We start from the raw sequence: 17,656 nt of genomic DNA on the forward strand, positions 1-17,656 counted from the left end.
CATCTTTATATCCCATATCTGGATATTCTCCGGCTTATAAATATTCCGTATCTGGTATATTCTTCAGCTTGTCTTAAAATATGTCCAAAACAGGACACTATAATACAAATGTGGTCCTCCCAGGGCAAAGCACAGTGAGACTGTTAACTTTCTTAGTCCTAAGTCTCTCTCTCTCTCTCTCTCTCTCTCTCTCTCTCTCTCTCTCTCTGCAGGGCAATGAGGGTTAAGTGACTTGCCCAAGGTCACACAGCTAATAAGTGTCTGTGGCTGGATTTGAACTCAGGTCCTCCTGAATCCAAAGCTAGTGCTTTATGTACTGCACCACCTAGCTGCCCCAATATATATCTCTTAATACAGCTGGTGCATACATTTAAGTTTTCTGGCTAAAATATCATACTGGTTACTGATACTGAGTTTTAGGTTAACCAAAATTTCCAGATTTTTTTTTTCATATTAGCTGTTTTCTAACCATGAGCCCCTTATCTTGTCAAGATAATAGATATTTATTAAGTGATTGATTACTATGTGCCAGGCAAAGTGTGTTTATAAAGTTGATTTTTAAACTTAATTCTTTTTATTTGTCCTTATTTAATTTCATTTTATTAGATTCATTCTAGATAACATTCCATACTGTTCCCCCTGCCACATTTTATGAGAATGTAAAATATGCCTTTATCCAAATCATTGATACAAATGTTAACACAGAGCCAAAGTAAGATTTCTGGGGTGCTCTTTTTTATTCCATTCTAAGGTTGAATTAATAATAATTCTTTGTGTTCAGTCATTCATGTGGTATTGAGTACAAATAACTATTATTGTTTAGACCAGAAGTGTTACATACACATCGCACAACATTCTCTAATGTGACTTGAACTAGATTAAAATGTAGTTCTTTTATGATTTTAATGTGTTCATATATTAATTTTTTTTTTTTTAGTGAGGCAATTGGGGTTAAGTGACTTGCCCGGGGTCACACAGCTAGTAAGTGTTAAGTGTCTGAGGCCAGATTTGAACTCAGGTACTCCTGACTCCAGGGCCGGTGCTCTATCCACTGCACCACCTAGCTGCCCCCATATATTAATTTTTAAAATATATAATAGTGTGGTTTTCTAAGTCAATATGCAACAGCTTACAGGTACCCTTAAATATGATTGGTTTAGTGGCCCATTTCCACTTAAATTTAACACCACTGATCTAGACCATATTTTTTGTCCTTCATAGAAGGATAGAAGATTTTGTTAAATTTTTCCTAAAATATAAACTATGTAATATTTCTCTAATCTTTCTGTTTTGTGAAAAATGTTAATTAAGGTAGTTTGGCATGACTCATTCTTTGTGAAATCATTCTAGCCTTTGATGATCAATGCTTCACTGTCTAGATATTCACCAAAGAGTCATTTAATCATATTTTCTAGAATTTTGCTAGAAATCAAAATCAAGCTCACTGGACCTATCAAAATCAAGTTCATTCACAGCCTCTAATTTTTATTTTTAAATCAAGACATTTCTTCTTTTCCAATATTCCACTCTTCAAGATCTTGCAAAGATTACTGATAATGTCTTTGTAATCACATCTACTGATTCTTTAAGTACAATCAGAAAGCATTCATCTAAGCCTCTTCATCTCAACTTTCCAAGAACAGGTAAGTACTCTTACTTTTCATTTCACCTACCTATTCTTGGGTTTCAGCTCCCACTTAACTATTTTTGATCTGTTCTTTCCCATCTGAAAACTCTATTTATTAGAGAAAACAGAAGCAAAAGAAAAGTAGTTCTGTCTTTCCTCCTGCCATCTATTATCATAATAGCAATTCTAAGCAGTAGTCTTACGTCTTCTTTGATCTTTTTCTTCCCTCCAGTGTAGCATTAAATAAATAACACTTTTTGGTATCTGACATTCCTCAGCAGTGTTGTTAGTTTATTAAAACATCACCATTCCTGACTTTATACTTATAGAATCATCTCATGCTTTTGTATTCATCCTCAGTTACCTACCTTTGCTTTCATCTTCTACAAAATGACTTTTAAAATTTGAAGCAGTTAATGAACTCCATGTGTGTCCTCTTCAGTGTTTCTAAATAATGCTTCCATTTCTTCATTAGAATCATTTTTCCATATGTCTTCAGATTTTTAAGAGTTTCTTATCCCTCCCTACTGGTTACCACACTCTCTAGATTTTTAGGAGCATGGAAATCTATTTATTCTTTCTCTGAAGCCGTTAAAAATCTCTCCTTCTGAAACCTAAAATGTTTGCTTGACTACTCTACCTTTCCTTTCCATCTCTAATACAGCTTCCCAAATGGAATGGTCACTTCCGCTTAAGTTTCCTATTACTTTTATCTCAGCAATCAGTTCCTCATTCTTGATAAGAATCAAACCCATATTAATTTTTCCTCACATTCCTTCTGCCACTTTTCAAAGATGAAGTTACTATTAAGGCAAGTCAATTAGCTTCTCTGCTTTTGGCAGAGAGCACATTCCAGGTAATGTCTAAATAATTGAAATCTCCATCTCTACTGTATCATGCCTCCATGCTAGGCTAAGAAAGGAAGAATTCTATTAATTAGAAATTTAGAAATGGTGTTTTCCTGCTACTTAAAAAATATTACCAAATGTCAAAAATGATGGAAAATAATACCTGCCTTCTATTTTTAGATAAAAGAAAAAAAAACATGGATATAACCAAGATGGTTTTAATGAAAATTACTTAATTGCTTTTAATAGTTTGCCTTAAAATATACTATGGTACTACAACTCTTATGTTGCAGTGTGAAACATTTATAAATTATAATAAAATAAATAATAAAATGTAGGTTAGGAAAGAAAAAACTTTTCTCTAAAAAGTAAATATTTTACAATTGATTTTCATATCACTAAATGTCCTTTGAATTACAAAATAATCACCTCTTTTTACCCAACACAGAAGAGAAATCAAAGGTGGAAATCACTAGAAAAAAATTCAGGATTATGTCCTTCAGAGAGAGTCATAAAAAATATAGAACTTACAAATCAGACTGAAGAAGAGATGACACACCTTGAAAAAAGGTAAGAATGACATTATAAGAAAATTTAATTCAAAAAGTTCTCTATCATTTATGAGTTGTCTCAAGTTATTTCTTTACAATTTGAATTATTTCAATAAAATTTTCAAGATTGTCTTTTCCAGAAGGGAAGAAGAATGCTTTCCTTTGAGGTTCCCTATTTTTTTATTTCCCTGAATAGATATATAGGTTAATGTTGCTTAAATAATAATGAATTCAAAGAAAAACTCATCTGTTAAGTTCCTTCTCCCGTTGTTGAGGATAAAAGGAAACTTTACCCCATAAACCTGTGTTTCTGTGAGATAGAGGACCTGCCACACTTCTCTTATTCTTATTCCCAATTACTTATTCATTAATCTATAATTTCATCAGTGTTGATTGTTCTTCAATTGATGTAGATTGCATCCCTTTTATGACTTACTGTGCTGTTTTCAATCATGACTGTGACTGAAAAATTAAACACCCTATATAGGGTCAACCAGAGGATAAACCAGGATTTGTAATCAATAAAATATTGAGAACCAATCCAGAAATTTTGGGGGGCACTAATATAAACCTAAACACAATTCTGGAAGAGGTAAGTTACACATATACATAGTGTTAAATAAATGTTTGTTTAATTGAAGTATAGTAGAATTATTTTCTGAATGAAACCTCTAAGTGTTTTTCCATCTTCCCAACTAGTGTTAGAATTGTACTGTTCAGGATAAGAGAGAAGATTTTTTTCCAAACTTTTTAATTCACATAACTTTATTATCTTCAATCAAAGAAAAACCCTGAGGGTAATAATTAGCATTGTCTTTAGATATGAGGGGCCAGCATTATAGCAGTAGTATATAATTATTGTAGGATATGTAGCAATAAATAACTATTTATACTTCCATGTTTCTTCTTATTTCAGTATCATTTGCACACCAAAGCATGTAGTAACATCGCTTCCTCTCATATTAATTACAAAGAAAAGTAAGCTGCTTGCTCCAGGTAACCAGTGTCGACTTTGTTTGAAGGCATTTTGTCTTGGTCAGCATACAAGACTATTATCATGTAATCACAAGGTAAAGACAAATTCAGTAGTAATCCATATCATTTTGGTCAACCTTGTTCCTTCATTTCAACATTTCACTATATTTCATAGCTTCACATATAAGTAAATACAGTAGTGATTTAATAATCTGTTACATCACTTATTGGTGATGTATACATAGTGAATAAGTAGAATAGGGAAGAGAAGTTCAATCCTTTTATTAATCTTTGCAGAAATTTGATTTTGAGCTGAAGCAAAGAATTGTAATATCATAGAATCTTAGAACTGAGAAAACTTTAGAGCTTAGAAGAATGTCCCACCCCGTAAGGAAAGATTTCTAATGAGGATTAATCCTTCTTTCCAGTAGGTTTTGTTCTTACCTTATTGCCATGCTGTATCCATGATAGGGGCAGCTAGGTGGCACAGTGGATAGAGCACCGGCCCTGGATTCAGGAAGACCTCAGTTCAAATCCGGCCTCAGACACTTGACACTTACTAGCTGTGTGACCCTGAGCAAGTCACTTAACCCCAATTGCCTCACCAAAAAAAAAGTGGGATGTTAATACTTACATAATTTTTTTAAATCTTATGAAGTGCTTTAGAATTTTTGAATGTAAAATATCCTCTACCGTTGGATGATGATGCATGCCTATAGACATTGCTACTGGGGAAGCTGAGGGTAGCACTGCATTAGGGCTAAAGTCAATTGCATTTTTGTACTTAAGCCCAGCACCAGTGTGGCAAGTCCGCAAGAGCAAAGGGCCACTGGGATGCCTAAGTTAGGACAGGTCAGGCCTAAATTGGAAATGAAGCCGACCAAAGTTTTCATAACTACCAGCAGTGGGGTGAGGTCTGTGAATTGCCACAGTATTTCCAGCCTGAGTGAAATAGGAAGACTTAGTCTTCTTCCCCCCAAAAGTATACGAGTATGTGTATATATATATCTATATATATATGTATGTGTGTGTGTAATATATACACACATGTGTGTATATAAATTTATACACATATACAAATATGTGTCTATGTTTATACATGTACATATGATATATACAAATATATGTACATACTATATATTATATAAATGTGTAATTATTGTTCCATGTGAACTAAACCTAGGGTCTGAAACTTTTAACAATATTTAATTTTTAAACTGATTTATTAATTTCTATGCCAGAAAATAAATATATGGATAAATTTAAATGGAATTTAACCATTCAAAAAAATTTAATTTTGAGTTTTTAAAATGACCTGTAAAAATAGTGTTTATCAGATGATTCAAAATGTAATCAGTACACAAAATGGTCGCTCAAATTGTATTTAAGGAGGCTTAGCTTATCAAAAATTTAAAACATAACTCCTTGAGAAATGAATTATATCTTTAGTCTTTGCTTAATGGTTATATCACTCATGTTTTAATGAGACTTCATATATTGTATTACTGATAATTATAATCGAGATGATTACAACTCTATCTTTTTTTTTAAAGTTTCATAGGAAGTGCATTGACGATTGGTTGCTAAACATATGTAATTCATGCCCTATTGATGGCCAAATTGTCTATAACCCTTTAATTTGGAAAAATCCACTGATTAATGGACCCATACAAAAGCCAACACCACATACAGCTGCCACTCATCTGTCAAAGCAGGTGTATCCAGAACTTTTCATACCTGGTACTGGATTGCTATTTAAAGAAGGCAAATTTGACCACTTACCTGAAAGATCTAAAGATAATTTTGAAAGACTCAATAATCATCAAGATTCAACAGATTTGAATGAGAATTTAACTGTAGATAGTCTTCACCCTTTGCAATCAAGTGATTCAAATTCAAGTCAATTAATCTTTGATTATAAAATAAATCACCATTTCCCTAGCTATCTTCAGGATTCATCCCTTAGTGCTGCAGGAAAAATGTCATCTCAAGTTTTTCTTCCATCTATTACCAAGACTGGAATTTATGCTAAACCTGGAAGCCCATTTGTAAATAGAAAGTTATATCACCCTGAACAAAAGCCAAAGAGGAACAGAGAGTCTCAGTGCATGGATGATCTTACACTGAAGAAGATTCTTGCCACTAAAATAAGAATTGACAATGAAAGTTCAGATGTTACATTTCCAGGGGTTTTTCATCATATGGCAAACTGGGGTGCAACTAATTCTAGCTCATCCAGAAGGGTGAATAATATTGTGGGGAAAATCCGACGAAACCATGGTCTCCTGTCAAGAAGGCCTATATCGAATACTTTAAATACCGAAGCTCAAGAGTTGGCTTTAATAATGGAAGGAGTTCCTCTTTGCAAAAGTTAATATTAAGTATTTTCTAGGATTAAAATATATTTGCAAAAAAATAGCACATTTTTGCTGACTATAAGTACTATTCTTGGTCTTGAGATACATATATGTGTGTATGTATATATGTATGCATATAGACATATATAGATATGATTCCTTTATGTAATATACATATCTAGTTATCTGTGAATAGCATATCATACAGGTTATTCTACCAAAGAATATTTAAACAAGCTAGTCCCTAATAACAACAAAAATTTTGATATTCTGATGAGAAAAAATTAAGAAAAGTTATTTTAGGTCCTAATAAAGTATGAATGATTACTACAGCTTATGATCATTTCAGTAATTACATGGGTTGTTTTTATTTAAATAAAAGAATAAGCTTTCTTGGAATGAGTTCTTTCAGATATGCAAGTAATTTTTCCTGGAAATGTAATTTGTTGTTTGCATCTTTAATAATAATGAGTACAGAAAAAAATATATATAGCCTACAAGGAAATTGGGATATGTGGTTTTATTATGATTTTTTCCTTGATGCATTATGTTTATAAATGAGAATAAAATCTAGTCATCATGCCTTATTTTTTGTATTTTCAGAGTCTATATAACATCTATAACTTTGCATTATTTTATTTTGCATCAATTTGGCAGATTTTGCACCATGGAATTCAGTCAGATGACCAGCATATAAGATTATGTTTTAAAATTTTCTCTGTCTCAGGAATGAAGGGTTAAAATGTTTTATTTAAGGGATACCACTGTCAGATTCTGGTTTTGTTTCTCACTTTTCTATATTTGTCAGGTTTTCACATCTCTTCTTGTTCTAAGATATTGAACAATATCTCTTCTGCCATAAGGAAAAGGAAAATGTTATTTTGGAGATTCCCATTCTCTGTATTAGACTAGTTGAACTGTGGTGTCCCTTCTAACTTTTGAGATTCAGAAAATCAGTGTAGATGTTAAGGTATTCACATTACTCCCCTTTACATACTCACAGTTTAGCCTAACTGGTCTTTCACTACTCTTCACATATAATATTCCATCTTTGTGCCTTTGCATGGACTATCTCCCATGCTTGGATTATACTTCCTCGTCACCTCTACCATTTAGAATTCCTAGTTTTCTTCAAAGCTTAATTTAAGTGCCACTTCTCACAGAAAATCTTTCCTGATCCCATTAACCGCTATAATTCCTTAGAGTCTCCATTCACCTATTGTTTAGTGTGTGTGTATACATATATATATATATATATGTATATATATATATACATATATACATACATACACACATATTGAAATATAGTGGACAAAATATTAAATAATAATTAAAGACCCCAATTTAAGAGCCCATCTTCAGCACTAACTTCTGGATTCTAGTCAATTCAACAGACTTAAAATTTCAAATCTACTATGTGTCAGCCATTGTGGTAGGCACTAGGGATGCAAAACCAAAATGAAATAGCTTATATTCTCTGTGTGTTGGGGGACAATAGGTACAGATACAGGTACAGATACAAAGGGAACTCACTAGTACCAATGTACTAGTGGTACTTGTATACAATTATATACAAAATGATTGTGGGCAGAAGATGGGGGAGAATAGGATAGGTACAATAGAGAGATGAGAATGACATGGGTGGGTATCAGATCAGGAAGTGGTAATCAAGAAGCAGTTTCAGCCTAGGCAACTTGCTTTAAGATTCTAAATTGCAGGGAAGGTGCCAATCTGCACTGATAAAGGGAATTGAAATCAAAGGTTAATTTTTAAAACCATATGAAAGATTACTACAAATCACTAATAGCAAGAAAACTAAATCAAAACATTTCTGAGGTTTCACTTCACAGTATACAATTTGGAAAAGGTGACAAAAGATGGAAATAGTCAATACTGAACAGCAATGGGAAAACAGTAATACTAAACAAACCATTGGTGGAGCTACAAATTAGTCTCACCCTTCTGAAAAGCAACTTGAAATTAAATTGTGCTTTAAAAAATAACTTAAAATGCCCATACCCTTTGACTCAGAAATCCCAGTACATTTAAGCAAAAGGCCAAATACAGAAAGGCTTAAAGATCCACTCTATCTCAAAATCTTCATGGTTGATATTTATTGATTTGGAAATGGCTAAAGAAATTGTGGTACATCAATATTGGAATATTACTATGAACGTATATTAAAAATTCAGAAAAGCATAAAAAGACATGAATTGAAAAAAGGTAAACAAAACCAGGAAAATAAGTATACATAATGAAAGAATAATAGAAACAAGACCAAACCTGTATAATTATAATGTCTACAGTTGGTCTCAGAAAAGAGTTGAGAAAATGCACACACTGATTTTCAGCCAAGATGGTTGCTTCATTGGATCTTGAAGGCTGCTTAACTCCTACATACCTTTTACCCTATACAAGAAATCAGCCAAAAACCCTAGATAAAAAAGAAAGGGAACTCACTAGTACCAACACAATTTAGCCTCCCAGCACAACCAGAGAAGTCCAGGGATGCATATAGCATGCAAAGCTCTGTGTTAAGAGGTAGCACGAATGGAAGAAATGAGAAAACTATAGTGTAGGAACCTTGGAAGTCCCAAGGAGTAACAGTGGACAGTGACCAGTATGGTACTGCTGTTTTCAGACAAGTACATACCAAGCCCAGGGGATATAAGATCCATAAAATTCTATCCTGAGATATCAGAGAAGGCCCTGAAGAGCTGGTATTCAAGAACTTTAAAAATCCAAGGATGCCTAACCCCAGGAGATTAAAGGTCCATTCAGTAACCCAATATGTAAAATCAACTGGCTCATCCAAAAGCACAGCAGAGGGATAAAGCTCAACCCTGGCATAAATCCCCAGATCAGGAACTAAAGCTGGACAGAATAAACACCTACCATAATTAAAAATTATTGAGACTCTAATGTCCATGAAAAGAATAGATTTTCTGCTAGGACAGTATGATGCCTAGAAGTAATAAAGCAAGAGATTAAAAATGACAAAATGTAATGGGAAAGAATTGGAAGGGAAGTAAGCAGCTTAGAAAAGAAAGTGATAACCTTTACCCAAGAAATGGATTCTGTGAAAACTAAAATAGACCAAAAAGAAATGAGTCCATAAAGCAACAAGAAATATTAGAATAAAGTCCAAAGATTAAAAAAATAGGATATAACAAGTAAGATATTTGATATAAAAAACAACTGATCTGGAAAATAGATCAAAGAGAGATAATTTAACAATCAGCACTTACCAGAAAAAAACAGGATTTTAAAAAAATACTCAATTTCAAAAAATCAAAAATTAAAACTTGCCAGATCTGTTAAAACCAGAGAGCAAAGAGAGAATCCACTGATCAACTCCTAAAAGAAAATGAAAAATGAAAAATCCCAAGAATGTCAAATCAAAAACCCAGAACTCATATATCAACTAAAAAATACAGCAAGCATCCAAAAAAGAAAGTTCAAGTACCAGGAAACTACATTCATTATCACATAAGACCTGGTATCCTCTACTGAAAAAGAGAGTAAATGTTGGAATATAGTAATCCAAAAGGAAAAAAACTCTGAAGTTTATAACAAAGAATAATTTACCATGCAAAGCTGAGTATAATCCTATGGGGGGGGGGAATAGAACATAGAGCTTTTAATTGAATATAGAACTTTCAAGCATTTTTGATGAAAAGACCAGATCTAAATATTGTTTTGAACTGCATCCACAGGAGTCCAGTAATGCCTAGAAAGGCAAATGTATTTGAGCAATTGAAAGAAACTATAGGATGATGTAGTTGCTAACATTGTAATGGGGGAGAAGGAATAAATATCCTTTCAGAATCTTAAAAAATCTTCAAATGGTATTGAGAAAGTTAGATAAGAAAAATATATCTTGGAAGTTGGATTGTTTCTGTTCTCAGTGTTTTAAGAGTAGAAAAAGAGAAGTGAAAACAGGAAGACACTAGTCCAGAAATGGGGATTGGTCTTGGTTTTTTCTCATAATTGTGTAGATGAGAATATACAGACATGGAGGAAAAGATGGGGAAAATGAGCATCGTATGGACCTCATGTGAAATAGACAAAGGAAGGTTGAACACACACCACCATTTTGCTGTGGAAATACATCAAATTGAACAGGCAAAAGAGCAAGCATGGGAGCTGGTAGGAGGTAAGAGGGAAAATAATACCAGGCAGAGAATAGAAGCAAGCTAAATGTAATCTGATTCTGAAGAGAGGTTAAGGAGTTACTGTGCTGTAAAAAAAAAATATATATATATATATATACATATATATATATATATACATATATATATATATATATATGAATGTGAAGGAAGCAAAGAGGCACAGAAAGACATACATGAACTGATGTAGAATGAAGTTAAGCTAAGAAAACAATATACACAAAACAACAATGTAGACAGGACAATAATTTTTTTAAAAAGTGAATGTTGCAAAATTATAAAGAATAAGCATGGTGTGTTAAAATTGTATCTTATTCTGCTCCCCTTAACCACAACTACTAACTTCTGGTTAGTATAGTAAGTTTATAAGTAGCCAGTGTAGTAATAGCAGGAAGTGAAACTACAATGGGAAACTTAGGAATCACAGACTGTCCCATAATCTGCAAACTTTATCATATATTTACTAAAAATCACATCCTATGACTATATGTTAGATCAGGGAAGACAGGCCTTCTTGTCAGGATCTTTTGGTCCTATGAGCTGTAACCTTCGGCCAAGCTCCAAATATCCACAGTAAGACTAGCAGAACACCTCAGCTCTCCCTCACTTAAATGTAATTCACTGCAAATCATGACATCATCCCAATATCATGGTCCTCTTTGAGAATGAAGGACAGGGGCAACTAGGTGGCGCAGTGGATAGAGCACCGACCCTGGAATCAAGAGTACCTGAGTTCAAATCTGACCTCAGACACTTAATACTTACTAGCTGTATGACCCTGGGCAAATCACTTAACCCCAATTGCCTCACTAAAAAAAGAAAAAAAAAGAGAGCGAGAATGAAGGACAAACAACTGCAAAATGCCAAATGTTGCTAGTGACTGAGATGATGCAGATATGTTAATGAAGTAACCCCCAAATGTCACAAATAAGACTTAGTCTGCCCCTCCCCACATCAAAATCTTGTAAAAATGAGATCCCAAACTCTAGCTCTGACCTGGAACTTTCCATCTCCTAAGGGTCCATCCTGTTTAAGTACTCCCAACTCTAATCCATGGTTATGTGAATGACTGTGCTTCTCCCCATCCTCAGATTTCTCCATGCTGCCTGCCTTCCCCCACCATCTCTTCCCCATGTTCATGCTATCTGCTTCTATACTACCTCTCCCTCCACCATTTTTCTCTATACTTTGCCATTTTCCCTGTAGGCCCTCTGTGCCTTTTTAATATATGATTGAGGGGCAGCTAGGTGGTGCAGTGGTTAGAGCACCGGCCCTGGAGTCAGGAGTACCTGAGTTCAAATCCGGTCTCAGACACTTAACACTTACTAGCTGTGTGACCCTGGGCAAGTCACTTAACCCCAATTGCCTCACTAAAAAAAAAAAAATATTGAAACATTACTCCCCAATGCCATCATGGTCTTTCCCAGCAAGTACCCAAAGAACCATGCATGCCTACTCCATTTAATAATCCCACAAATTAATAAGCAATTCACATGGCTTAAAACAAAAAAAGATACTCCCAACCAAGCCCTTTGTAGAGGTGGTAGGCCTACGAGTGTACACTGCAAACATACTGACTAGTCATGCTCCTTTCCCCCCCTTTTTTTGTCTAAAAATACTGAGGTTTTTCCCACCTCTTTCAGTTTTTAATGTTTGTGGTAAGTGAGGGGAATGTCAAGAGGAAGAGGTTAGCAGTAGAATTTTTTTAAAAAGGCCATTTTAATGTTTGTAGGAAAATGCACAGAAGGGAGCAAAAAGAATTTCAAAACTAATCAAGGCAAAAAGGACAATTTTGAGAGTAACATGTTACAATTATTGTATGTGCTAAAAAAAAGCAAGCAATACAACATGGAGATTAATGGTTTCTTATAAAGTCTTTTTATAGTCTGCTCTGTGTGGAAATGCTCTATTTTTAAGTTCATTATTTTTTATTTTTGCTATGCAATTTTTTTAGATTCTTTTTATGTTGGGATCATATTTAATAGTATTTTATTTCCAATTACTTGTGAAAACAATTTTTAACATTCTTAAAACTTTGAGTTCCAAATTTTCTCCCTCCCTTCTTCCCCTCCCCCTAAAAAGGCAAGAATTTTAAACAGGTTAAGTATATGTGCAAACATGTAAAGCATAATTCCCTATTAGTCATGTTGGTTAAAGATGAAATGGACCAGAGGGGGAAAACATGAAAAAGATAAAATTTTCCATCATGAGTCCCTTGGAATTTTCTCAGGTCATTATATTGCTGAGAAGACCTAAGTTATTCATAGTTTATCACTGTATGATGTTGCTGTGACTGTGTACAATGTTTTCCTGGTTCTGCTCAATGCCATATTTTTTTCTAAAATAAGAAAAATGTTCTTCCCTTTTCATTGCTGAAGTGGTACCTATAGGTACGAGGAATATGATACATGTCAGAATTAATGTGTTGATTAATTTGGGTTCACTTTTCCTCCTTTTTTCTATTTTAATCTGTTACAAAGGAAAGCTTGCTCAGTAAGGAAGCGAGGTGAGGGATTTATTCTAAAACAAACGTGATCAGAGCAGCTAGGTGGCGCAGTGGATAAAGCACTAGCCCTGGATTCAGGAGGACCTGAGTTCAAATCCAGCCTCAGACACTTGACACTTACTACCTGTGTGACCCCAGCTGGGCAAGTTACTTAACCCTCATTGCCCCACAAAAAACAAACAAAAAACCGTGATATAAAAACAGAAGGTATCAATGAAATAACCACAAAAAATAAGGTTTGTGAAAGTCTGACTTCTGTCTCCATATTTTTGTTGAAATATGCACCTTTGGTATGTGCATACAAACCAGTCTTTAAAAAGATTTTGCAGTGATGATAAGGGCAGATAAGTGGCACAGTGGATAGAGCACTGACCCTGGAGTCAGGAAAACTCATTTTCCTGAGTTTTCTGGTCTCAGAAATTTACTAGCCATGTGACCCTGAACAAGTCACTTAATCTTGTTTGCCTCAATTTCTTCATCTATAAAATAAATGAGCTGGAGAAGGAAATGGCAAACCTCTTCAGAAAACCCCAAATGCAGTCATGAAGAGTCAGACATGACTGAAAATGACTGAAATGAACTGAGTGATGAAGTGGGTTTATGGGTTATTCTTTGCTGATTTCAAGCACTTTTGTTTTTCTTATTTTGAGTAAAAAAATGCCATCTTATCTTACTTTTTGTGACACTACTCTCTTTTTTTGTTGTTGTTTTGTTTGGTTTTTTGGGGGGTTTTTTTGTTTGTTCGTTTGTTTTTTTTGCAGGGCAATGGGGTTTAAGTGACCTGCCCAGGGTCACACAGCTAGTAAGTGTCAAGTGTCTGAGCCTGGATTTGAACTCAGGTACTCCTGAATCCAGGGCCAGTGCTTTATCCACTGTGCCATCTAGCTGCCCCCTGACACTACCCTCTCTCTTTTTTTTTTTTTGGCGGGGTAATGGGGGTTAAGTGACTTGCCTAGGGTCACACAGCTAGTAAGTGTCAAATGTCTGAGGCCGGATTTGAACTCAAGTACTCCTGAATCCAGGGCTGGTGCTTTATCCACTGCACCACCTAGCCGCCCCTCACACTACTCTCTCTTGATCCTCTAACTACCTGTCTAACCATTTTTCAGTTTCTTTTGCTGGATCTCTACCCAGGTCTCACCATCCCCACCCCATCCCCACCCCCCCAAGGCTCTTCCCTGGTCCTTCTTCTCTTCTCCTTTTATACTATTTTATTTGGTCAGCTCCCATGGATTAGCTCCCATTGTCTTCTTTATGCTGATGATTCTTAGATCTATTTTCCCAGCCTTAAGTCCTCTTCTGATCTCCATTCTCACATCTACAGCTACCTATTAGACATCACAAATTTCTCTTATAATCATCCTAAACACATCATGTCCAAATTTAAATACATTATCTTTCCCTCCAAACTCTCCCTTATTAATAAGAAAGTAGGGGAACATGTCACCACTGTGAGTGAAGAAAGAGTGTAGAAATGGGAGATTGAGAAATTAAAGTCATACTAAGACTATTTCATAATTTTGTCTAGAGCTAGTTCTAGTTCTCCACTCTTCCCTTCATCTGTCATTCAACAAACATAAATTTCCTAATCCGTTTTAGGTACTAATGTGAAAATAGATACCTTTATTTGCTTGAGTCCCCCACTTATCCAGGTAATCAGAACAATTTATGAAGACTGGCTGCATTGGCTGACACACCAACAATCCTTTCCAGTAACCAAAGTCAATCTACCTGGAGAATTAGAAACTCTGAAGCCAACTAAACTTATACCAACATTGAAGCAGATCCTGAACTATTTGGTGATAATGGTTTATGAACCTTCAAGAGACATTCCTATCTTACTTGACCACAAATTATGAGACTATGAACATATTATGGTCTTTTTGTCTTCAACTCTCCCCCAACTTTGGTTATGGGAATCTCAGAATTATCCTGTTTTTTGAGAGATCTCTTTATCAAGACATCTCCTAAGCAAGCCTTGAACTGTGAAATGCTTAACACCAAGGATGCTTTCTGATTAGTGTATCAAAGACCACTTTCTTGAACCCTAGAATTCCTTCCCCCCCCCCCCCCCCGTCCTTAACTGCCTTTGTTTAAAATATATATAAACCCACACAATCTATTACATGGTGTCTTATTCAGCATAGGCTAGGATAATACCCAAGCAACATGTTAAATTTTTCTTCCCTGCTTAATAAAAACCTTTTAATTTTACAGGCATTGTCTTTCTCTGGTTTCCCCTTTAGGGGGAGAAGAGAATTTGAATCTCAAGAACTGGCCTTTGAATTCTCTGTAGAACTGGCCTTTGAATTCTCTGTAGAACTGGCCTTTGTGTTCTCCAGTCTTCCCCTTTGGGGAATGAGAGCTCTAAATTCCATTTTAGAGAAGTTTGCCTCAGTTTTACACAGGGTACACAAAGATTAGAAAAGAAATAGTCCCTTATCACTAGGAGAGGTGAGGACTGAAGAAAGAAAATACACCTGTACAGATAAATACTTGGTAATTTAAGAGGAAGAAAATATTAATAACTGGGATAATCAGGGAAGTGTGTAAGGAGGAGATGACACCTAAGCAAAACAAAGAAGGAAGATAATGCTCTTGAGGGCTGGAGATAAGGAAGTACTTTATTCCAGGCATGGAGGATAGTTTATGCAAATGTACAAAGATTTAAGATGCATTCTGAGTTCTGGTAACAACAGGAAGGGAGTGAAGAAACTTGAAAATTGTGAAGGTGAGAGAGGTTTTGGTATTGTAAAGTCAGAGATTGAAGGAATAGAATTTTGGGAAAACAGGAAAAGTTGAAGGAAAAAGCTTGAAAGAGGAGGAGAAACATTCCATCTAAAGGAGATGAAGGACTCAGGTTGTACAAGAACCAGAGAAATATGAAAAGGACTTCAAGAGAATAAGATAAGGCAAGGTAAGTAAAACAAATTTGTAGACCAAAGTAAAAGGTTATTGAGAAAAAGGAAAGTTACTTGAGGTAATAAGGTGGTTAAGAACTACTTAAAAGGCTGTCAAAGGGTTACCAAGATTGTAAGGAAAAATATAATCTCCAAAAGGCAGTCTCAAAGAAAAGGACTGACAACAGACATTCTATTTGCTCCAAAGAACAGAAAAGGCACTAGTGTGTGGAAAGTACAGGGTTGCAGATTTTGCTTTAATATCAGAAAGAACTTCCTAACAATGATATCCCCAAATAGAATAGGATGCCCAAATGACTGCTTGCTGGCCAGATAGATCCCTTTGTAAAGGGAATTCATACTTCAAAGAGAAGTGGATTACATAACTTCTAAAATAGCTCTTAATCCAATGATTCTGCAATTTTGCAGATTTTAATTTTTTGCAATTTTAATTTCAGTGAGTTTTATCCTCTTTCTCAAACTTTTAAATAAAGCTAATTCTTAAAATTAAAAAAAAAAACAAACACTAATTCTTCAAGGCAACTGGGTGGGAAAGTGGATAGAATGCAGACCCAATGACACTGTCTGGGTGACCCTGGGAAAGTCATGACTCTTCTCAGTCTTAGTTTCCTCATCTGTAAAATGAAGATAATATTTGAACCTACCTCACAAGGTTGTTTGAGGATCAAATGAGATTAACTATATAAATAGCTTGGCAAACCTTAAAACACTTTGTAAATGTGAAATATTATAAAAATTAGAGACCAGCTAATGTAAATCTACAAAATCACTATTGAATGTTAGGTGACTACCTTAAGCATTATGCTATGATATCATAATGTGAGATTTAAAATTGGATATTAGATCATAAATCTCCCCTACTTAACCCTTCCCTTAATTCATCTCCCAGACTAGTAAATGGAAGAAGCTTCTGGTTTTCTAGATAGAGCCTTTATTGTATATAAGGTGTTGTTGATTAGAAGGATAGGAAAACAGAAATACAGTACAAATCGTCTTAAATCTAGGCTTAGTCTATATTCCTTATAAAAACTCACCAAACCGATTTAGGCCACCTTTGGAGTGAGTCAGACCGTCTGTGCCGCGCCGCCCGGAGTCCCGCCAAGCCGGCAAAAAAAGGCTACTCCCCTTCTCTCCACCCCGGAAGTCAAAAAAACCCGGCAGGCAGTCTGACATGCGCAGCAGGCGGACTGTACCCGGCAGGCAGTCTGACATGCGCAGCAGGCGGACTGTTCATCTCCTCCCCAAAAGGGTGGTCCTTGAAAAACTGGCGTCTTTCAGTTATCCTAGCCGACTGTTAAAAACTTTCATATTTTACCACATTTCCCCCCTTTGCTTCCTCAAGAAATGGAATGTTTCCTTGATGGAACAGTAAAAAGAATATAATAACTTCTGCTGACTAATAATATGCGAACAACAATACAGAAAAGGAAGAGAGGAAAGTTTTGTCCAGAGGGACGATTTTTTTTCTTTCCTCATGAACCGACGCTTTGACATTAGTCTTGCAAAGGGAGAGCCTCTGCAGAGAGTACATGTTACAGATAGTATATAACAGAAAGGAGATAGTAAAAGCTAATAAAGCAAAACAGTTCATATAAAGTCTCTGAGTTCTCTTGTCTTCTTGAAGTGGTAAGATGTCATCAGGAGGAAACTGGATTCTGGTCTGGAAAACTGGATTCTGGACTCTGGTCTGGATTCTGGA

General features: G+C 35.2%; 1 protein-coding gene across 1 annotated transcript in view; it reads left to right on the plus strand.

Moving 5' to 3' along the window:
- Nucleotides 1-6,868, plus strand: part of ZSWIM2 (zinc finger SWIM-type containing 2) — a 30,478-nt gene extending 23,610 nt beyond the window's left edge. Inside the window, exons 7-9 of the mRNA XM_043996481.1 lie at nt 2,924-3,045; nt 3,943-4,096; nt 5,555-6,868. Coding sequence (XP_043852416.1) covers nt 2,924-3,045; nt 3,943-4,096; nt 5,555-6,376 — 1,098 coding nt within the window. The 3' untranslated portion in view covers nt 6,377-6,868. The remainder of the gene's footprint in view (nt 1-2,923; nt 3,046-3,942; nt 4,097-5,554) is intronic.
- The last annotated feature ends 10,788 nt before the right edge of the window (nt 6,869-17,656 follow it).

This window comes from Dromiciops gliroides, chromosome 3 (genome assembly GCF_019393635.1).
Source record: "Dromiciops gliroides isolate mDroGli1 chromosome 3, mDroGli1.pri, whole genome shotgun sequence".
NCBI classification, from domain to species: Eukaryota; Metazoa; Chordata; class Mammalia; order Microbiotheria; family Microbiotheriidae; genus Dromiciops; species Dromiciops gliroides.